Below are 23,533 nucleotides of genomic sequence, written 5' to 3'. Positions count from 1 at the left end.
AACCTTTTGTTTGAAATGATTTTTTTTCAACACTTACCCTCTTTGAAGTGTTAGTTTGCAAACTGAACTCTAGTCTATAACCCTAATTTGAAACTTTAACATTGTTTTAAAACCTACCTAACTCCAAACCAATCATGAAACCCTGACCTCTCTTTGAAATCCTATATTGAATTCATAATAATCCTGGATTGAAAACCTTGCTTTACTCCCTCTGGAACCCCACCGACCCTGACCTTGCCATTTAAACGACTTTGAAATGCTATTGCTGACTTTAGCACCAATTTATTATCCCTGCGAATCATAACTAATTTTGAAAGACAATCCCAGGCTCAAAATTCTAGTTTGAAACCAAACCCTACTTTGAAGCCAAACCTTTGTTTGCCTTTTTTGAAACTAAATCTGTCTTCACCCTGTAAACCTAAAACCTAAACCCATACTTTTAAATGCTAACCCTGCCCTGAAACCCTAATGCTGACTTGACTATTTTGATGAACCCTAACCCTTGTTTAAAACTAATTCTGGTTCCAAATCCAATGGATACTACACGTATGTGCAAAAGTGAACGAACATGAATTACTACATTTTATATACCTCTACAGTTGGCAGTTAAACCAGTTAAATTAATTTCAATTTAAGGATGTCTACTGTAGTTTAACCAAGGACCTCTTGTGGTGTCTATGAGATGATGATTCTCTAAGGCAGGATGTGACAAACCTCTGGGGTTAATCACCAACGTACTATTAGCGTTCTCCGGGCTACAATCCCAACAAACCACAAAAGTCATCCAGTGCTGGACACTGTCCTTCTTTTGGGGCTTTGGGAATGCCTCGCATGTGAAGTCATTGTATGGATAGTGTCAGGTAACCACCCCTGTAGTTGGGGTCGTTTTTTTAATGTCTACTAAGGAAGCTTACTAAATAGAAGTCCAAATTATAGCCTCTGGCTGTATTATTCCTGAGGTTTATTTTTCCAGGCAGGCGGTAAAGAGCTACCTTAATCTTCATGACCAGTAGTCAGCAGTCTGCAATGTTTTTCTTAGCACTTTTATCGCTATCTCCTGCTGCTTGTCAGTCTCGCCTTGTCATGTCCCCCACTTCCCGACTTAAATGCGCATTGCAGCGTTTAATAGGCTTCCTCTCTTGTCCACAGGTGGGAGGAAGTCAAAGTTACCTGGGAGAGAAAGGAGAGAAGGGAGAGCCTGCCGTCATTGAGCCTGTAAGTCATAAACATTCACTCAATGTTCATTCAATTTGTCTCAGTCCAAACACACACTTGCCTTATACCTCACTCAAAGTGTGAAAAGGATAAGTTTTAGCTCGTCAACATGTTTTTATTCAAACGCTACAATTGGGTTTTTGTTAATTAGTGGAGTTTAGCTATGGTAGCCGCAATCCTAGGTATTCAGTCTATTTTGACTAACGAGAGGAATGATTCACAAACATAAACAAGCGAGGAAGTCTGAAATCTTCCCATCAAGGAAAAAAGCAGCACTTGTATCCACTCTTGAGGCTTTTTCACACTGTGCTTGGTTTCTTAGCGTTCACCAAGGGGCATGGCGCAGGAATGATAGCACACCAGTGCAAGCTTGCCCATATTTGGAAGTGGTTGCCTCGGGTCCTACCAGGAAATAGAATGCGTTTTGATTCTTCTTCTGCTTTGTCTTCAGTTTCTTCTTCTTTTTCTCTTCTTTTTCTTCTTCTTATCTCAGAAGTTGGTAAATACCCCAACCCACTGGTGTGGAGAGTGGATCCTGACTTGACTCATTCTCAGACATAAAGAGATGAGATGAATTAAAACTATATCCCACTAATTATGTGTATTTCCCTCAACTCTTCTCAAAATGTCCAGACTAAGTTGGCCTTTTACTCTATTTCACCTTACAATCAAATTTTCTTCTCAGTCTCATATTATATACACCCATACAAGACATGCTCAGGAGTTTGTAATTCCCCACTGTTACCAGTACCTTGCTTGCCCATCCTAATTATTGTGTTGTTCAGAGCTGTGTACCAAAATATCATTCTTAACATTGTTCTTGCTTGTTTTTCCTTCCTTCTCTAATGTCACTAACATTTTCATTACTGCATAATCTGAAGTATTATCTTCCTTTCTTATTATCTTTGTTCAATTGCTTTTGCAGTACATATAAAATGAATGGTTTTATCAATGGTGTGCTGCATCCTGCTAAGTGCAGTGTGAAAAGGCCCTATGTGTACAATGACAGCCAACTTACCTGCTAGGTTCTCTGGTCAAGATAATTCCTATTTTTCCTTTCTAAAAAAAATCAGCATGGACCAGCATGGATTGTTTGTTGGTGTAAGATGGATAATGCTGATTTTTATGCTGGTATGATACTGTTGCTGGTGTTTGGACCAGCACGGCAGTGATGGTAAACCAACATGGAATAGACCAGCATGAGAATGCCAATGGACCAATTTAAGATTTTCACGGGCCATAGGATGCTGTTGTACCAGTATGGGATTCCAGCATTGAATGCAGGTAGACAAGTATAGGAATGATGCTGGATCCTGGTCCAAGCATGCTGGTCGCTGCTGGACCCACTAGCATAGATATTCAACAAAATCACTCTATATTTCCTTTTTCTTTTATTGGAAGACCGATACTGTAGAGCATTGTCCACTTAAATGTCATACATCTGAAATATAGTGTGTTGATAACTGACTACAGCTAATGTCTGACATGCCCTTTTAATATGGAACATACTGTACTATGTATACAGTACTGTGGATTTTAGGTTAAGCTTTTGATGTTAACCGACAGCAACCTCACTAGCTAAAATTAACACCTGATCAAATAGCTAGTAGCTAACAAGTTCTCTATTTTAAATGAACGCTCTTTACATCATAAATTTTTGTCATTATTCGTTTTATGTTAGCCAGCGGCTAATAGCTTGCTACATTGAAAGCTGATTCAATTCAAGATTAAAAATGGGTCTCATTGCCAATACAATCTAAACTTGGCTGTCAAATAAAGAGACTTTTTTTTTTTGCCAAGTGGCTGTTAATTTGTTAACAAATAGAAAGAATGTAGACAGCCTGACTTTAACTGCATATGTAGGCTAAATGCTAAATGCATAAATTATGTCTTATTTACGACAGATATTTGCTATATGCGACACATTCCGTACAGTCTTAGCTATACAACCCTAATATTAAGTGAAATGGTAGATCCTACCGTACCATCTGCATTGAATCCCATCCAAAAGTTTGACCACACATGCATAACCATCGATGAAATACTGCGTGTAGCAATACGTAAACTCCTCGACCTCAAACCCGCAGCAGCCGTCTGTTATTTGTAACGCTACTGTATTATCTACTCTTATGCTTTTTTTTTTTTTTTTTTCAGGGCATGCTTATAGAAGGACCCCAAGGATCCCCCGGCCAGGCAGTGAGTATCACGTTCTCTCCTGTCTGACTTGCACACATGGAGAACAGCTAAAAAAAGGGGGATAAAGGAGGGGGCGCCTTTATGGAAAGAGCGTCAGTGGTGGAGTGTGATGAGGGTTGGGGGTTTGTTGTATTTTGAGGTCTTTTTGAAGCCATCTTTGCTTCTGTCCTTGTTGGCTGATGCACCATGAGCGCTGGATGGGCCACTTGTGGTGAGCTTTGGGATATAATGAACTTAAAGTATGCATCTGTTTTTTTTTTTAGGGTGTCCCGGGTACACCAGGACTGCAGGGTCCCCCAGGACCTCCTGGAGATCCTGGTGCAAGAGTAAGTTGAGAACCCACAGCGCATTTGACATGCAAATTTTCACTCATATCGACAATAATTTCACCCTTTCACTTGTCTACAAAGCAGCAGGAATAAAGGCATAATTTAGGAAGAAAATAGCTCTGTTTTCTTAAAGACAGTTTTTCAAAACTAAAGTGTAATTTTTAGAAAAACATTCTTGGACATGTGACATTCACAAGTTAAGCCATGATTGGTTCATGAGCTTGGAGCATACTTTTGATTGGCACAAGTGGCAAAATGGCCGCCAAATGCCACCATCTTTATTTATCATAACACCAACATTGGCAAGTAACATCTACAACTTGGTCAGCACCAACACTGCACTGCCTACTGGTTTTTTCACAGTGAATCTGTATTCTTTTTTTTGAAAAGGTAGTATTATTTTAGAAAAAAGTGTAATTAGCTTATTCATTCCCAAAGATAGAGTTACAATATCACCAAAGTGTCCAGATATTTATTTATAACTGAAAAAAAAAAAAATCAAGAGTCTGGCTTAGAGTGTTTAAAAATGGCTGGTACTGAATGATTTAAGTGTTAAAATAATCAGTTACTTGAAGTAATATAGTACTAAACTAATTGACTACTAAACTAATTGATTACTTTATACAAACAAACTTTATACATACGTACATTAATTACATTAATTACAAGTACTTTCGTGCCTAATGTCATCGATTAAAGGATAACTTTATTACTTAGTACTTAAAGTAACTGATTGCCTGAGTAATTAATTCCCTGGAGTACGTAATTGATTACTTTAGTACCTAAAATAATTACTTTAGTAGTTTTAGTAATCAGTTGCTTTTGTACTGCAAGTAATTAGTTACTTTAGTAGTTAATTCAATAATAACATCGTATTCATTCGATACTTTTTTAATTCAAATGTCTGCACTTCAGAATGTGGGTTTAAAGCAAACATCCACACACACACCCCCCCACCCACCGTCACTTCCTCCCATGGGAAAACTTTCCTGCCCGGGAGGATTAGATGTGACTCCTTCTTGTATTCCCGTGGTTTTCCGTGCGTAGCGCTCAGTCTGGATGCATCATCATTGTCGTCGCTGTAAACCCTCTTTGAACATCACTTTCCAAGACGTCGGACCGCCTACCTGATCTGGTTTCTCTTAAAGATGCATAGGATCCTTCATGCTGCTGTTAAATCAACATCCAGTATAGCTCAACTAGCGTCTCCTTTCTTGCACAGACAACCCCTGATGCCAAACATGATCCGTTATTGGCTGTAAATGCATTTTTACAATTGATTTTAAGTGTTGGCCGGGGAGAGAGGGCGGGTACAGTATCTGTCAAGTTGATAAGGTGCTTAACTTAAAAAAAAAAAAAAAGACTGGGAAAAGGCAGCTTGATTCGTAAAGAGCAATAGTCACTTCCAATTGACCCCATTGGGAAGCTGTTTATTGTTGCTATAAATCAAAGAAGAAAATGGATTTGGATTCACTAATCGATGTTTGGGTGGTCTTAACATGCCCCCCCCCAAAAAAAAACCCCACAGATTTTTTTCCACATACATGTATTCTCCATGTATTCTGGTGCCCGAAAAAGTCTCTCAGTTGCGCTCATCGGAAAGTGAGTGAAAAAAATTGATTGACATTGATTTAAATAGACATTTATTATAACAAGAGCACATAGAAATCTCAGAGACCATGTCTGATATTAAATGAGAAGTTGGACATTTTGGTTTCAAGCAGCCATTTTTGGTGTGAATTACATCGAGCCCCAAGAAGAAACAAGTATTTGAATCAAATGGGAGAGGATAAATTGCAAAGCTTTTTTACTTATGGTCATGTGAGTGGAGCTGAGCGAAAACAAAATCAATAATCATGTTAATTTAATTAACCAGAGAATTAATGCCTACTATCACTACTATCACATCTCCTACTGACACAAGCATGTTGATTGTGACAAACAGCAAATAAATATTACAAGATTCATGAATGAAGTTTGACGATTTGGCATCATCTAAAACCATGGACCACTGCAGATCTTCAACTGTAGGTGTTCACATGTGTTATATACAACAAGCAGTTTCACCAATTAACACCAAAATGGTTGGACTATCACAACATAACATAAGAACATAAGTCTATCATAATATGGATGCATAGACAAATGAAAACAGTCTTAAGACATTGAAAAAGTTTTCTATTTAGACCAAATTCTTCCACCGAATGTTGCCAGTTGAATTCTATCAGCGGCAGTCTTGGCAACTGTAAAATTTAGCAGCATTTTGATCTTCATCTTTTTTCCATAGGGTCTTCCAGGAAGACCTGGAATTCCAGGCTCAGATGGAGTCCCTGGGCCTGCAGGTACCATTCTGATGCTTCCAGTAAGTTCTACCACTGTACTCATCACCACAGTGGACTACCACCTAATTTGCATTTCCCGTTTCTCTCACGTGCCAGTAAATTCATCGTAAGAAGGATGTTTGTTCTGAATTGCATCCTCTGTTGGTTTTGATCAACAGTTCCGAGCAGGCGGCGAAGCACACAAGGGCCCCGTGGTGACAGCACAAGAGGCTCAGGCTCAGGCCATCCTTTCTCAAGCCAGAGTAAGTCATCACTGGCATACAACAAGTGTCTTAAGTTTTAAGTTTACTCAACATCTCCTTGATGAGGGTGTGGCTTCTTTTTTTCTCTTGCACTTTCCATTTACAGTATACACTGCCTCAATGTCAGCTTTACAGTTACCGCCTTGTCTGCTGTACAGCTGGGATATTCGCTTATATTATATTATATTATATTATTATCTTATATTGTCAGGTCCATTCTCAAGTTCCCTTAGAGAGAGGTTTAACATGCTTGACAATGACCAATTTCTCTCCAAACACTAATATTACAACTTTACTTTACTGCCTCATCTCTTGCTCGGATTGTGTCATCTGTACAAAGTGAAATTTTAACACGTTGTTGTTTGTATGACGTGTAAGAATAAGTAAAGTGCCAAAATAATAACGCCTTCAGGCATTAATTTACATGTAAAAAGAAGTTAATCTGTAAAAAGTCATAAAAGGACAGAAAAATACAACACTGAAAGCTGTATGCTCCTTTGCTTGCTAAACCAGACTCTTATGTAGTAAATATTACATCTAAATTTAAAAAAAAATCAAACGATAGCTAAAGATATATCATCATATATATCAGAATTAGAAAAATATGTAAATTAAAAATAAAATCCAAAAGCAGTAAAAAAAATAATAATAATATGATTATCAGATTATTTTATCAGATGTGATATAATATGATAAAAATGGACAAAAATGCAAGCTGTCAACAAAAATATGAGCTGGATTAAAAATTAAATTCCAATTTGACTCTGTTTAGTTGTGTGTATCTACTGTATGAAAAAAATGGAAGTTAGAAAATAACATAAAAATACAAAACTAATTATTTAAACCAAATGTTTGGATAAAGATCACCAATTTATGAGATTACCCCTAATTATGCATCTTTTTAGTGGTCATTTTCTTACTACAACCTTAATGGTGAAAGTGGTGGAAAAGCAAACCCCAGTGCACTTCAATATTACTTTCAAATAAAACACCCCCAACTTAATTTTATATAGCAAGAAGGATGATCTGGTCTTTTGCATTGTCTAGACGTGCCTGACAAATTGGCAGGTGGAAAACCATTGAGTGGTCCTGCTTTACAGAGGTAACAACAAGGCAATGTTTCCAACACATGGAGTTGATTATGGGCTGCACAATCGACAAATTTGCTGTACTGGAGTGCAGCTAAAACATATTTTAAAGTTAACGCGATTTTTACGTTTTGCGGGTTTATTCCTAGAAATAGCCACATTTAAAAGGAATGATTCTCACACCTGGTGGCTGAACAACACCAATAATATTGCAAGGGTGGAGTAGGACAAGCATTACATCCCTTAGCAAATTAGCTCATTTTTAGGCCATTAGGTTGCAAATTTTCCATTCATTTTTTGCTTTGCACGAAAAGCACTGAGAAAAAAAATGGCCACTGCTTTTTGAGTCTCATCTGAATGATTCGCAGGCGAATTTTGGCAATGGTTTGTTTAGTAGCCAGGTAGTGACTCATGGATTGGAGCCCTTATTTACTCAACTGCAGAAGCTAACAGGCACGATCAGGAAGAAGCGGAGGTTGTATATGCCCTGCAATATATATTTTTTTTTATTTCTCATTGCAATAAAGACATGTTTAAAACTCCATCACTAACTTAATTCTAAAAACGCTTAATACCTGCAAAAATATATTTTCCTTTTGCCGTCGACTGAAAACAACATCACATTTGCGACATCACAATTGTGAACATCACATGACCAAACCCAGAAAGCCATTAATTGAATCTTTGAGCAGCGAGTGGAAAAGTTTGTTTTTACACGTGTTCATTATAAATGAAAACTAATTTATTTATCAAAGTAACTATAGGCGTTAAACTTATTCTCTGCTGAAAATGGTTTAACAACTTTAAGTATGCTGTTTTTTTGATACATTTTCTGTCCAACCATCGATGTCAAATTAAACATAGACGTTAACTTTTGACTGCTGAACATGGTTAAATAAATAAAGAGGATTTTTTTATTGAAGTCCTCGCTCATGTTCTTCAGTCTTCACTCTTGTAAAAAAGACAAATGTCAGCTTTACAGATGCCATGTTTGCCGTGCTGGTGGTTTGTCCCCTGCGTTCCATTTATAGATATTACTCAGTCATGTATGTAATAAATCCACTCAGCGTTTGTACATAAGCAAATCTTGGCTTTACAGATGCCACATCTGCTCTTTTGTGGTAAAGACCTTCATAGACATTAAAGCTTTCCTTATAGGATACATGAATTTAGATCAAATCTGTGAGAAAGTCTCCTGCTCTCGAGTGCCGTGTGGGTGAGCAGTGGTTTGAAGTGTCTCTTTGATTCCCCCCGCAGCTGGCCATGAGAGGTCCTCCGGGGCCAGCGGGCATGGCGGGACGCTCCGGTCCTGTGGTGAGTCCCTTTTCAAAGCATGTTGCACTGTGAATCTGCATGCTAGTCTGTTCATTCCACACCACACATTAGGTCATGAGTACACCCTTGTTGCGCATATATCATCACACACCCATACATGTGTAAGTCACTGGGCGGCTGAGGTCACGCAGTCATCTCTGGTTTAGTCCCGGTCCAACTGTGTCTCACTCACCCAGCCCCCCTTTTTGTGATCTTAAACTGTAAACGCCTGATTCAGGAACTGATTTACTGCATTGTATTGTGTTAGGACTTGTCCAGCAGCTGCATACATGCGAAACATTTTCACTCACTAAATTCATTTTCCTAAGGGCGGTCCTGGGGCTCCTGGCCTTAAAGGGGACAGCGGAGACAACGGACCACAGGTGAGAAGGTTTTTTTTTGACAGGTGCAAAGATTCCTTTCTCAATGTTGATTTCAGATGTTTACTTATTGTAAAATCTCATCAGAAAACTATATATATATATATATATATATATATATATATATATATATATATATATATATATATATATATATATATATATATATATATATATATATATATATATATATATATATATATAGCACAACAATAATATACGTTTTTCTTCGCTGGCTTGAAGTCCTAAAAATTCTGACTTTTGATCCGAATGGTCATTGCAGTAAATTTATTTTAATTTTTCTATTTCTCAAATTTGAACAAGGCATTCTCGAATGTTACAAGACTTTTAAATTTGCCCTAATAATTGCAACATTTTACATGACCAATTCTGAAATCTGGACTTGAGAGATGAGATAAAAACTGTAAAAAATATAATTTGTGCAGAGATAGTCAGTACCACTTTTTTCAGACTCAGATCTCAGTATGAAGAATCAACTTTCAATTAGCCAGAAAAAGTGATACTGATACTATGAATACTTTTGCTATATAAAATGTCCTTCCCCAAAAACACAGATAATTGAAAAGAAAGACCTCTTATTCCATCCAATATGGCATTTTTCTTGAAAAATTCACCAAATTAATGGCGATGTTCTATTTTTCTAATTTGTAATACCTAGCTAAGGATTACTGTATAAAAGTGTTCCAAGCGAGTGGTATAGGTGGATGTTTATCCCTCATTTTATGTTTTGTTCCTCAGGGTCCCAGAGGTCTTCAGGGTCCAACTGGTCCCCCAGGAAAGTCAGGAAAGCGAGTGAGTCAAGCACAGATAAATTCATCTTTCCCAATGAAGACAACATAAGAACTTCTCCACAAGCAATCAGGTTGTGTCATATTTGCAATGTGTTTTGTGTGTGATGTTCTAGGGCCGCAACGGAGCTGATGGTTCACGCGGAATGCCAGGAGAGCCCGGGACCAAAGTAAGTCACGTCACGATTTATCGTCCTAGGCGATGTAGCACCTGTGTGACATCACCGTCTTTCCAGGGTGACCGAGGTTTCGACGGCCTTCCCGGTCTCCCCGGCGAGAAAGGCCATCGGGTGAGTACCGCGTTTTTTAGAAGCTTGTCCCTCTCCTAACTGTCCTGTTTTGTTCCTCACATTTCATTGTGTTATATTTAACCAGAATGCTTCAAAATAAAAGCATACCAAGGCATATGTGTTCATATATTATTTGCTAAAGTTTATGCTTTTGCTATCATGCAGAGTATTAGCAATTGTTAATACGATTGACTTGACTTTTTTGGACATTAATAAGGAGGTTTGGTAATTGAATTACTCGAGGACTTGTTTCAAAAGCCATACATTACACTACATGTGCCTGCCTGGTTTAAAAAAGCGATTGTTGTGCCTGATTGGATTATTGGGAGTTGTTCTGTATGGTACTATTGCGCACGGTAGCTATCTATATTAATTTCTGGTTTACAGAGATAGTATTATTAATAGAAAAAAAATTAAAGATCTCAATCGTCTTCAACTGTTATCATTTCTAGTCGTTGTTCTTTCTTTCTGTCGTGCACAGTGGTTGCCTTTTTGTATAGAATTTGTCCTCATGAGAGTCATCGGTGAGCTGGAGCCTATCCCAGCTGACTGGGCAAAAGGCCTGACCAGTACTGGACACCAGCCAATCACAGCGCACATAGATAAACACTTTATAGTCTTCAATGCACTTCAAGATGCATTTTTTTTTTTTTTTTTTTTATGAATAGAGAAAAATGACACAAGCATTGATTGGGACATGCAAACTCCACACAGGTATGACTGAACATGCAGACCTAATGAGGTTAAGAATGCAATATAGAGAATAGATGGATATGTACCAAAGAAACATAATAAATTAGATTTCACACAATTGTGTCTTTTGAAAACAGCATCTGATCAGCGTCAGATGCTGGTTCCTAGCGGTCTTGTAGGGTGTGTAGGCCCATTAAAAAAAAAAAAAAAAAAAAACTGTCCAGGGCGGTGGCCATGGAAGAGTCCTTTAGAAATCTCTGAACGACTATTTCCAGACGTCAATTGCATCCTATATGGCGTAATTAAAGGACGTATAGAGGACTTGTAAATACAGGGAAGCGAATTCTCCAAATGTGGTCAGCCGTGCTGCTTTAGGTTCAAGTTTTGGCGTCCTTTCGTAATTGCCGAGTCATCTGCTTTTTTTCCTTCCTCTGCCCCAGCTGTGAGCCTGCCACTCCCCCCTTGCTTAGCTAACTTCTCTTTGATACCTCTTCTCTCCAGGGGGAGCACGGTCCAACCGGGCCTCCAGGACCTCCAGGAGAAGACGGGCCAAGAGTGAGTAGTCTGCACGCTCCCTCCAATTCCAAGATATCCCCCCTTTTTGTTTCCGTGCCAGTAACCCCGCTCGTTGCCTCGGCAGGGGGAAGACGGCCAGGTTGGACAGAGAGGTGTGGCTGGCGAGGGCGTAAGTGGATTTATTGCCTTCTGAAAAGAAAATGTGCACTTTAAGTCTGCCGCGCGGCAGCAAATCAAGCTGGTCATCAAAACTAAAAACAATGTGTGTGAGAACAGAAAGACTCATATTGTCTGTAAGATGACAGTGAGCGCACATGCACACACTTGATTATACAGTAAGTCCCAAAATTGAGGTGTGATGGAGTGGGAGATACCCATATTGACCACACGAGGTCAGTATTTATGAGCACCATAGTTCTGGAGCGCTCCAAATTACCACATGTGACACTGCCATTGAACGGGTCACAACTGACAGCAAAGCATTCGGCTGTTATGGAGTCAAGGTTCTTTGTTTGAGATTTTACTCAATGTTCCTCATGCTTTTCCTTGCTTCCTTTCTCCCTTTCTTCACTACTCTCTTTATTGATTTATTTTGCTCTTCTGAACTTGCTTAATGTCTTTTGCTGATAGATTTTAAGCTCGATTGGTTTTTATGGTTTTTATCCATTTCTTTCACTGTTTTGTTCAAAGTTCCTTTCTGCGTTATTTATTTACCCAGCATTCTCACTTTTTCATGAATATTTTTTTTCTGTTTTACGTAATACTCTACTTCTTTTCCCTGTGCTTTAATCATTACACTTCCTTTATTAATGCTCTTTTTTTTGTTTCACTCTGTACTTTACACATTTTTCATTAGTTATTCAATGTTCTATTTTCTTTAATCTTTTGCGCAGTTCTTTATTTTTACTCAAACTTGTTTTTTTTCTTACTCTTTCTCAATCCTTTTTTTTTTTTTATTCAATACACTAGGACGTTTTACCATTGCTGTTTTACTCAGTACTCTATATTTCCTGTTTTACTCCTTTCTTTGTTTTCTTTATGGTTATTCCTTACTGGTGTATTGTGTTTCATACAGTTATATAAAATTTTCCCCGTCCAGTTTTGTTATTAATATTACTTTCTACCACTGGTGGTTCTAAAAGATGAAGTGAAGTAGTTGCATGGGTTTAATTGGAGTAGGGGGTCTATACAATGCAAACATTTCTTCTTGAAAGAAGGTGTGGATCAGCGTGGGAGTACATTCTAAACACATCTTATGCACTCCATGGAAACAATCTAAGTAACATCTAAGTAACAAAACAAAGTAACAAAATGCTCTTTGCAATTGTTTTGCCCCACAGGGCCCTCGAGGTTTGCTCGGCCCCAGAGGTTCTGCCGGTCCTGCAGGGCAGCGGGTATGTACGCCGCGCTTCACATCTCATTGTGCTTGCATTGCTCTCTGATTAAGTGCTCAAACCTGTCAAACCCTTTTCCCTGCAGGGTCTTCCTGGACTTGACGGTCAAGCGGGTCCCAAAGGAAACATGGTGAGGACTATGTTTTGGTTTCTTCTAGGTGTGTTTTGTGTTTATATTTATCCAAGCATGGCATTGAATCATATGTCTGAAGACCACCAGAGTGATCGCTTCGTCATCCGCCCCACTTGACGTTAATCACGTCATAGTTCATTTTCACATGACAGAGTAGGCTAGTCGTCAAGAGACTTTATTTTTTTTAACTACAAAGATCCATCAGGAGCATGAGGATGCCGTCAGCTTTCGCTAGGGTCTCGCCGAGAAGCTGAATTGGGGTGGGCTCAACGGTCAAGAAGCCTAAACAAGTCCACATGCGGTCATTGAGTCATTGACATGAAAATATTCATAAAGCTAACATGTTATTTGGTTAATCTCTGAGACCTCATTGTCCTCACACATGGATTACACTGATGCTTCATTAGCTTTCTTTCCCTTCAAAGTTGTCACGACATGTTTATATTAAGCTTGGAACATCTGAAGAAGATTCCCCTCTGGGAGGTTATTCTGTCTGTGTGTGGTTTGTGACACATTTAAATCCCGAAAAGAGGTGAAAAAATAGCAATCCGCTTCCAGATGTTACCGTAACACACACTGCACCTATTAAACACCTCACTATGAAATGAAAAATGTATAAACACCAAATCTTCCATGAAAGGTCACACGTCACTGGCATGGGGCTTTCCTCATGTTGTTTCGACCTATTTGGAAGCATATATTGTCCAAAATATGCTGGGACAAAAATGAGGTCTTCACAAAATAAAAGCGTGCAGGGTTTTTCTTATTTGAAGTATCTTTAGCTGTCATGTTTTTTTTATGTGTTTATCTGAGAGGTTAGGACAGTAATAGTCTTCCAGCTCACCCCATTGGTTTTTGGTAGGTTTATTCCTACATCTGAAGAAAAACAAGATTTCTACCAAGTCTGAAATCATCAACATTAGCATGAAAAAGTTGTAATTTTGCCTACAGTATACTTAAATTGAGAATTAAACTATTCTTTTTTTTCTGTACAATTAGTACGTAAGAAAAAGAAAATATTTTGCATGTGACGTGACTAAAAATAACATCACATGTAATTAGAGTTCAAATAACAAGTAATCCCGACTCAGCTTGCCGATGTCTTATGACCAAACCTACAAAACACGTGAGCCATGATTTTCACTTGACAGCAAGTGGAAAATGTGTTTATAAAGGTATTAATTGTACATCGTATATAATTTCTTTGTCAAATTAGTCATAGACATAATATCAACTTCATTACTTCTGAAAATGACTAAATAAATCCAGCATCCCTGTAAGTTATCTCAATTGTCTCATTTTGATGAGGTTTATCCAAGTTTAAGCTGAATAGATCAGGGGTTGATGTATTTTTGATAGTGATCTTCCACACCAAACTCAACCAAGGCTTTAAAAAATTGCCATTATCAAATTGAATTCCTCGGACCATTCATACATGAACATAAAAGGGAAATCTTCATTGTCGGATTTTTTTATTTTTTAAGAAAAAAGTATCATCAATAATTATTTTTACAAAATGAACAAAGCAGCAATACAAATGTGACGTAATTCCAAAGGGTCATTCCATCCCAAATAATGTGTTTAACCAAGCCGATTTGGAATTTTATAAAACTAGTGATAGCAGACACTGAATCTTAAATATTGGTGAGTCAAAGCAGTGGTTTGGAAGCTACAGCTCGGCAAATATTGACATTTATGGCAAAAGGGGGTGTGACTGCCTTCCTTTGACCCCTGTATCTCACTACTGGGTCAAGCTTCACAAATGAGGTGTCATTGGAAGGGAAATCAACCAGAATTGGTAAGAACATAAAGAACATAAAATTTTCAGAGGCGTAGTTTTTTATGTTTAGCAGCAATAAAGAGTCAAAGTATCCACACCAGCCAAAATAGCATTTAGTCATAAAGTGCATATAATGCATGTAATATATCATAAACTCCGCACCGGTTTGATTCCCAGCCAGGTACCAAACCCAGATTTAACAAAAAATGGGTCAGTTGAGTGGCGACCTCTAATACGACAAGACAAAAGTAGCAACAATAACCCCATGCGGTCTATGTGGGAAGTGCACAAAGTATCTTTATACAAAATGTTGAGACATAATCAATTCTTCTTCCCTGTTGAAGGGTGTACAAGGAGAGCCAGGTCCTCCCGGACAGCAGGGTCTGCCTGGTCCTCATGTAAGTCCTCCCTCCATCCACCAATTTGTCAGTGGGTCTGCAGCCTCTGTTTTCTAACTCAACATGATCACTTCCTGCCTTAAATTCAAGCCCTCGCTATTTCTTTATTCTCCTCTTCAGACGTCTGTTTTCCCCATTCGCCGTCTGTGCAAACACTTTGCGCTCTTATCTCCTCCCCTTTTTTTAGCACAAAAAATTCACACGAGGAGTTGACGTCGGTTCACTTCTCAGGAGGAACAGTAATTATGTCCCGGGATCGTTTTGGACGCTGTTTAACGATCCAAAAGTATCCAAGGAGCCCAATAAACATTGTTTATACCTCATTCATCCTTATATCACATTCTTTACCAAAGCATTTTGGAAAAAAAATCGTTTTTTAGTTTGAGAGAAAGGGCTACATATTACAAGCAATAGATATACATGTGATTTAAAAAAAACATACTGCATGAGGGATCCATGAAAAGTTTTCAGCATTAGAAAAACTAAAAAAACGTTTTGAGCATCTCTTTTTCAAGTCTGAATACTTGCTCAAACGGCGCTGAAGCACTTTTATTCCAATATAGAAGAAATATTTTGTTTGGGAAATGCACCAAGCTTCTTACACACGATGCTTAAAATGTTTCATACACCCCATTTATACAATATTTTATTAGATTTATTCATTATAACAGTTGCAAATAAGTGAAATCAATCATGAGCATACTTTAAAATGAAAATTGTTCATTTCATAAATTTGCAGCCTTCATTTGTTCACTTTGTCAGTGGGTAATTTCTCATGTAAATTTTATTCATGCTCAAGTTTATCACTTGCTATGAACTCAACTTGCAAATATTCGGGAAATAAACATTACAGGATCCATCCAAAGTGCGATTTTTTAAAATTTAACCTTTGCTCCAAAATAGATAAACTAGTATGATTATTATTACATGGATGTATGTTATGATTCAAGGATGTAACGATTTTACGATGCTACAGCTGTGGCTCATGTCAAGTTTCTTAGTATGCAACAACATGTAAAAGCTCTCCAAAGCCCAAACTATCCATGTTAATTGAATTCTAAGAAACAATAATTCATCAGAAATGTTAAACTGTTTTATAATCAAAGAGGTATTTTAAAATGGAATTATCCAGTTGAGTTTGTTAAAACTAATTATATATTGAACACAATATCTTCACATGACACATTTTTTCTTTATTCGGTTTCTGTTGAATCAGGAACATAACAGTGTCAAAGGAGGCCTCAGCACAATTTTTTTTTTTTTTTATTTCGATGAAGGGGAAAATATGTCAAATATGTTCCGAATGGCTTATTCTTCTCATGGATGGAAGCCTCAGGAGTAAAGTCAAGCGACTTGAGGAAATAATAATAAAAGTCCATTTGCATGGGCAACTGAGCACGTCTGAATAAACACTGCTCAAGTACTTCCAATGTGAAAGCAATGAAGCGGCGAAAATAAGCAAATTAAAACTGGAAACAGACTTGACAGGTGCTCTTTTCTTTGCACGTTTTGTGTAACGCCCACTCTGTCTTTCTTGCCTTCTTTTTCAGGGTCTCATTGGGCCTCAAGGTCCGATCGGTCCTCCCGGTGAAAAAGTGAGTACTCCTTGCCTCCTGTTTAAAAAAAAAAAAAAAAAATCAATTTTTACTTAAAAGTGCTTCAGCAGATGTGCTGCTGTGGAAGAAAGCTCCAAATTGTTATCTTCGTCTGACTCCGCATGCCTCAAATTTGACAACTTTGAGGTTTAGTACAAAGAATTACATGTCATATACAAGTAGACCCTCTAAAATGGGGTTTTTGTGAATTAAAGTAAACCCTTGCCACGGGCAGGAACAAGCCCAAGCGTGATTCGCAAATATTTGTGAATAAAAGTTCTTATCTATACTAGTTTTCATACTACTTACTGTTTATTTCGTTTTAAAAAATGCACAAGAAATGTGATATCATTGGTATAAACACAGACAAATTCTTATGTGAAGTGATGGCATCAACTTGTAGTTTGTGCAAACCTAAAAGTGTGATTATTTTTTTTAGTTGTCATTAATCCAGAAATTAAAACAAGCAAAGGCATTAATATAATCATCTCAATTATTCCACTGTGTACATAATTTGTGGTTGTCCCTTGAAAAAAGCAGCGGTTGTTGCAGCAAAAACAGCATAGAACATAAACAAATATGACAAACTATAGTTATAGTTATAGTTTGTCATATTTTTATTGTTATAGTTGTGATATTGTTAAAAAAATGTTTGAATTGTTTAAACACTTTTATAATGGGGACCATATCTGTTCCCTAGGGGTTATGCAGTGCTTGCCATAAAAAAAATGCATAAAAATCAGTGATATTATGAATTTTTGACCTACCAAATGCTCTAATCACCTCAGGTATTCCAGTTGTAAACCTTTTGAGGGAAATAATACATATTTTGTGTTTCTTGAAAATGCAGTGTTTTTCTTTTAGACAAAAACAGCATTAAAACCATAAAAGAAAACGTCTTATCCACATGTACTGTAATTTCTGGGAAATCAATTGGTTGGAATTTGTTGAAAAGATCTGATGTGTTGACTTGCTGTCTTTTCTGTCCATCCGTCACGTGAATGTAGGGACCTCAAGGTAAACAGGGTTTGGCTGGCTTGGCTGGTGCCGATGGGCCTCCTGTAAGTAAATTCCCTTTTCGGTCTGTATGTTGTTATGATGTTCGATTAAGTCAGCGTCTATTTGTTTGTTGTTCTTTATTAGGGTCACCCAGGAAAAGAGGGTCCTCCGGGAGAGAAAGGAGCAGCTGTAAGTAAAATGTGTGATATATGAGCCTGTTACCATGACAAATTAATAACCATTCTGTACAGTGTCTTGATTTGAAAGAGCGAGAGAGAGACAAAAAACAGTACTTCAAACAATGGTACGCTTACGTACCAAGAAAACCACAAAAGCCCTAGTTTTTAATTTTAACTGCAGTTTGTTTGTTTTTTTTTGTTTTTTTCATTTTGATTATTCAATATTTTGATTGTGAGTGTTTTTTAAATATATTGTTATTGTTATATTTCTGATTTGTCTTATTTTTTTCAATTGTACTGTTGATTCAGTGCATTTTTCATACAAGATTTTTGTCATCGTATTACTCATTTTAATTAATTTGCTGCATATATATATATATATATATATATATATATATATATATATATATATATATATATATATATATATATATATATATATATATATAAAAGATTTTTGTTGACAACTTGGAGCAAAGAATTTTGCAGTCCCCACATAGCTGGAAAAAGGACAGGGGGAGTTTTCATTGACAAAAATATAACACTGTTAAGGATTTATTGCTGCTAAAAATAGTTTTGTTTTGGGTTTTTTCCCTACTGAGTGTAGCGGCCCACTACCTAAAACATGCCAATTATGCTCAGGACATAGAAGAGAGAATATTTAACCTGACTTTTTCACTGTCCGCAATTAAGTTCCGCTTCTTGTCAGTCTTTTTCCACATGTGTAACTTGTTAAATACTTCTGGGAAATCAATGGAAGTATATCAAATAAAGTCCATTTTTGCTGGTCCACAGGGTTTCCCCGGACCGATGGGATCTATCGGCTACCCTGGACCCCGTGGCGTCAAAGTGAGCGCTCATCACATTTTGAACAAAAGTGATGAATACACACAATGAGTTCAGATCTAACTTGATTGGTCACTTTCTCCAGGGAGCAGAAGGAATCCGAGGCTTGAAAGGTGGCAAGGGAGAAAAGGTAAACATGTATTTCACGTCTTCCAAAAGAACAGTGCAGATATTGGCAAAGATAACACCATCTGATTGTGTAGACAGCCACCAACCATACAAGAGGAATGATCTTTTTGGAAGGCCTCAACCGCACGATTGAACAATAATAACCTTTGTGACTTGGCCACTGTGTGCACCAAGCACCAAGATTTACTATGCGGTTCCATACTGTACTGTCTTGCGATAAAATACCTCAAAGTTATGGTCCATTGTGACTGTGGTTGCAAGTAAAAACGGGAAAATGTGTTTCGAGTACATTTCTAGCAACTTCTAAAAACCTTCTTTTGAAAGGATGGACACTTTTCATTACTGGAAAAGAATTCACTGGAAGTTGATTGAATATACAAATATTTTGCGAGCTGCATTGTTCGATATAACTAACTAACTATGAATATTTATCATCATCGGAATGTTTAACATGATAACAATTATTAGTAGTTGTATTAGTAGTAGTGTTAATAATAATAATAATAATAATAATAATGTTTAATATTATTATTATTATCGTTGTTTCCAATCTTTTTAAAGAAACAAAAAATTGCTTATTTCTCTTTGTTTTTGGAAATCGTAACTTCATTTTACTCACACAATGTATAATTTCTTCCCACAACTTTTTCCTTTTTATTAGGAGCAAAGGTCTTTTACTTTCCTATTCATTCTCATCGAAAAAACAGTTTCAGAGGCACGAAGCTGCACTTTTTTCCTACAAACACTAGATGTCGGTAAAGTCGCACAGATGTTTAATCAAACGTGATTTAGGTGTTTTAATCCAAAATGCCACAAGGGGTCACTGTCAGTTATCACCCATGCTTCATGTGTTCCTGGATTTTACTAATAAAATACACTGTGTCATTAATAACTTAATTGTTTTTATTCCCTCTAGGGAGAAGATGGCTTCCCTGGCTTCAAAGGTGACATGGGCCTCAAGGGTGACAAGGTGACTGTTCTAAATGTTTTCAGGAATAAGTCTCAGAGATAAACAGGAAAGGAAAAACTAATAAGAGGATGTCTTGGGGTCATCCAGGGTGAGGGTGGCGTAACCGGACCCCGAGGAGAGGACGGACCCGAGGGCCCCAAGGGCACAGCGGGACCCAACGGAGATGCCGGTCCCATCGGTGCAGCTGGAGAGAAGGTCAAGCGTCACGTGACATGCCAAGACTGACCTCCACCTTCAAGCCGACTTTGTTTTAAAGATTTCCGGTGTCGTTTGTTGTATAGGGAAAACTTGGTGTGCCCGGCTTGCCAGGATACCCTGGAAGACAAGGTTCCAAAGTAAGAGGAATACACACTTAGATGACATACCGTGACCTGATTGGCTGGAAATTAACAATTGTGCAGATATACATTTCTTTAGTTTTTCACAAAATGGGAGAGATTTTACACTGTAAAATACTTTCTCTTGCACTCTAATTTGCAAATGTTTTAATTTTTATTTTATTTTATCTAGATATTTGTTAAAATTCTACGTTTTGTACGTTATATTCTACGTTATATTTGTGCTTTTATTTTAAAATTCTTCCTCCATTTATTATTTTTTTTATTTTTCTATTAGTTGTGAGTAGTGAAAATGTAGGCTTAATTTTATAGGGGGTTTAATCTTTGAATCTTGGAACTTCTCAGTAACTTCTCAAAAATATTAAGAAAAATAGTGAGGTAAACTTGCAATAGATATTCTCATAATTGAAAATCCATGTAGTAGAGGTTGAATTATTTTTATAAATAAAACTGCTAAAGTTATGGTCATAAATGCAAATATGTGATAAAGTGAAGCTGCAATAACTGAACTGCAATGTAACAAGGGAACACTGTATTTTATTTTTTTTTTCTATTCTTTTTTTTGAATGTAATATAGCACTATCATACCTGTGACTACATGGAATCATCAATTAAAGAGCATTTAGAGGTTTAGTAGATTTTAATTGTATTATTATAAATATATAGTATAAAGTATAATATTAGTATAGTATAATATTTATATATAATTATAATATATAAATATATAAATAGAAAAAATAAAAATTGAAATCATACGAATGATTCAAGTACCGACAGTTATTTTGCCAATTGCCTCATGTGAGTTTTCCTCGAATCACAGTTCATGTGTGCCGATTCTTGCAGGGTGTTTTTTATTTGTTTATTTATTTGTTTATTTATTTATTTATTTAAATTTTCTTTGTGTTTTTTCAACAGGGCTCCAATGGCTTCCCTGGTTTTGCTGGTTCCAATGGAGAAAAAGGCGCAAGGGTGAGATCATTTGAATTTATTTTGCGATGATCCATTTGTAAATGCTTTGTTTTGACTTTTTTAATATATTTGTTCACTTTAATTAAAAAGATATCCATTTTCAAAAATCGCCAGCGAGATACTTGATGGTTGTAGCAACAAGACACCATGACAGTTTGCTTGTCCAGAAATTGTCACATGATGTTAAAAGTCATTAAAAACTACTTCCACTCCCCACCAATTGTTTTGTTGCTGTTTGTGTTTCTGTCAGGGAGTTGCTGGCAAATCTGGACCTCGAGGCCAACGCGGTCCCACGGTAGGCAATTTCATGCCTCTCAATCATAAATGATTTATGATGCACAAACAATAATAACACAGAAGTTTTTTTGGGGGGGGTACAATTTTTGGGTGTACAATATGCATTTATTCCCAACGCATTTCTCCACACAATATTTGTTTGTTATGATGATGGTATTGTATGTGTAGGGTCCCCGTGGTGGGCGTGGTGCCAGAGGACCTACAGGAAAGCCAGGAGCTAAGGTGATAAGTCACTTTTGTGGACTTTGTGAATAAATCAAAATGTTTTTTTTTGTGTTTTTTTTTAACTGCAGAATGCTGAAGATATTTTGTCCTATTTTCTTCCTTTAGGGCACCTCAGGCAATGATGGGCCCTCAGGGCCACCCGGAGAGAGGGTAAGTCTTACACACCGTTACCTTTAACCTTTAACTTATTATTGGTCATAGGTTCATGCACAAAGTCCTTCTTAATTCAAAGCGTGCAGTAATTTCTTTTGCTGTTTTCTGCCGCAAAGATTTACTGCAGAATCTATAAGTCTACTGTAAATGTGTTGTGGTTTTGTTTTTTCCTTTCTTTTAAATATGAGGTTCAATATAATATCACTGAATCGTCCCCCCCAGAAACCCTCATCCCACCCCATGCTTTTTTATTTTATTTTATAACCGATCCCCTGCTTATTTATGTTTTTTTTAATTGAAGAAAATATTAGTTTTTTTTTCTATGACAGTTATTAGCATCAATTATTTGTGGATTTTCACAATTCATGGATGTGCTTTGTCCCTGTCCACAGCAAAAATTAAAAAAAATATATATGTATATCTTTTTTTTGGTGGGTTGATTTCACTTGGAAATACAATATATCATATAATATCATATCATATCATTCATTTGAATATTACAATTTTAATTTTATTATTGTGGGTGTCATTTCGCTTCCTGTATATTTCAATTCTATGATTTTTACTTGTTTTTATTGCTTTGTTTTTTTTTTCTAACGAGCCGATGGGTTAATTAAAATGTCCTAAAATAATATACTTATTGGTAGATTGCAATATATACATATTAAAAAAAAAGAAAGTCATGAAATGTAATTCCAATTTACCAACCACTTATTTTTCATTTAAGGGTCCTCAAGGACCACAAGGACCTGTTGGCTTCCCTGGACCAAAGGGACCCAATGTAAGTAACTGCAGATTATTATTTGTTATTGTTATTGTTAATGGCACGCTCTTTGGCTCACCATCCCATTTGTAGGGCCCACCAGGAAAAGATGGGCTGCCAGGTCACCCAGGACAGAGAGGAGAGACGGTAAGTGTTCATCTTAATCCCCTTGAATTTCCAATTGATCTCTCACTAAACCACATCCCGTTAAACCTTCTATCTAGGTATTTATCCAACTAAGCTAACAATTGAGTAGGCTAACTTTAAAAGAAAACTGAGTTGTTGTTTTTTTTTTCCTTTCAGGGCTTCCAAGGAAAAACCGGACCACCAGGACCTGGAGGCGTGGTCGGACCTCAAGTAGGTTCCTTATGGTTCCTTAGGTTCCTTACTTCCTTGAAAATATGCACGAGTAGCAGATGCGATCCTCTTAAATTTGAGAGAAAAGGTTTCAAAAATAAATGATCCCAGTGAAAATTGAATTATTTGCTGTTTCCCGCCAGGGTCCAACCGGAGAGACTGGACCTAGTGGAGAGCGAGGTCACCCTGGTTCCCCAGGCCCTCCTGGAGAGCAAGGATTGCCAGGCGCTGCTGGAAAGGAGGGCGGAAAGGTAAACGATTGCTTTTCATAGCCAAAAATAAGTGAAAGACAACAAAATAGTTTGTTTGGATTGGCACAATAAAATGATAACATTTAATCCCAAAGAATCTGGGCATTAAATCCCAGGTATTAATCTTTTTTTCTTTTCTTTTTTTTTTTTCAAATGTTTGGCTAAAGGATCTAAAAATGGCTACTGTTGAAGTAGTGAGTAGTGATTAAGTACTAAACGAATTGATTACTTTAGTACTTTTAGTACTTTAGTACTTTTGTTCCGAAAGTAATCGATCTTAGTACTTTTATAAGATAAAGTAATCTATTTTCATACTTGAATAATCTGAAGGTATTGATTACTT

The 23,533-nt window shown here is 37.0% G+C and overlaps 1 protein-coding gene across 1 annotated transcript in view; it reads left to right on the top strand.

Moving 5' to 3' along the window:
- Nucleotides 1-23,533, top strand: part of LOC148414801 (collagen alpha-1(XI) chain-like) — a 68,088-nt gene that overhangs the window by 26,342 nt on the left and 18,213 nt on the right. The window contains exons 10-40 of the mRNA XM_088429632.1: nucleotides 1,150-1,215; nucleotides 3,370-3,411; nucleotides 3,675-3,737; nucleotides 6,028-6,102; nucleotides 6,241-6,324; nucleotides 8,670-8,726; nucleotides 9,056-9,109; nucleotides 9,866-9,919; nucleotides 10,032-10,085; nucleotides 10,152-10,205; nucleotides 11,400-11,453; nucleotides 11,539-11,583; nucleotides 12,755-12,808; nucleotides 12,894-12,938; nucleotides 15,066-15,119; nucleotides 16,670-16,714; nucleotides 17,722-17,775; nucleotides 17,858-17,902; nucleotides 18,688-18,741; nucleotides 18,824-18,868; nucleotides 19,784-19,837; nucleotides 19,925-20,032; nucleotides 20,119-20,172; nucleotides 21,091-21,144; nucleotides 21,395-21,439; nucleotides 21,610-21,663; nucleotides 21,772-21,816; nucleotides 22,547-22,600; nucleotides 22,676-22,729; nucleotides 22,886-22,939; nucleotides 23,083-23,190. Of these exons, the coding sequence (XP_088285758.1) occupies nucleotides 1,150-1,215; nucleotides 3,370-3,411; nucleotides 3,675-3,737; nucleotides 6,028-6,102; nucleotides 6,241-6,324; nucleotides 8,670-8,726; nucleotides 9,056-9,109; nucleotides 9,866-9,919; nucleotides 10,032-10,085; nucleotides 10,152-10,205; nucleotides 11,400-11,453; nucleotides 11,539-11,583; nucleotides 12,755-12,808; nucleotides 12,894-12,938; nucleotides 15,066-15,119; nucleotides 16,670-16,714; nucleotides 17,722-17,775; nucleotides 17,858-17,902; nucleotides 18,688-18,741; nucleotides 18,824-18,868; nucleotides 19,784-19,837; nucleotides 19,925-20,032; nucleotides 20,119-20,172; nucleotides 21,091-21,144; nucleotides 21,395-21,439; nucleotides 21,610-21,663; nucleotides 21,772-21,816; nucleotides 22,547-22,600; nucleotides 22,676-22,729; nucleotides 22,886-22,939; nucleotides 23,083-23,190 (1,782 nt within the window). The remainder of the gene's footprint in view (nucleotides 1-1,149; nucleotides 1,216-3,369; nucleotides 3,412-3,674; nucleotides 3,738-6,027; nucleotides 6,103-6,240; nucleotides 6,325-8,669; nucleotides 8,727-9,055; nucleotides 9,110-9,865; nucleotides 9,920-10,031; nucleotides 10,086-10,151; nucleotides 10,206-11,399; nucleotides 11,454-11,538; nucleotides 11,584-12,754; nucleotides 12,809-12,893; nucleotides 12,939-15,065; nucleotides 15,120-16,669; nucleotides 16,715-17,721; nucleotides 17,776-17,857; nucleotides 17,903-18,687; nucleotides 18,742-18,823; nucleotides 18,869-19,783; nucleotides 19,838-19,924; nucleotides 20,033-20,118; nucleotides 20,173-21,090; nucleotides 21,145-21,394; nucleotides 21,440-21,609; nucleotides 21,664-21,771; nucleotides 21,817-22,546; nucleotides 22,601-22,675; nucleotides 22,730-22,885; nucleotides 22,940-23,082; nucleotides 23,191-23,533) is intronic.

Source organism: Hippichthys cyanospilos, chromosome 12, assembly GCF_059441005.1.
Source record: "Hippichthys cyanospilos isolate Australia breed blue-spotted pipefish chromosome 12, RoL_Hcya_1.0, whole genome shotgun sequence".
Taxonomy (NCBI): domain Eukaryota; kingdom Metazoa; phylum Chordata; class Actinopteri; order Syngnathiformes; family Syngnathidae; genus Hippichthys; species Hippichthys cyanospilos.
The sequence above is the reverse complement of the archived record's forward strand: the minus strand, read 5'-3'. Positions and strand labels throughout refer to the sequence as shown.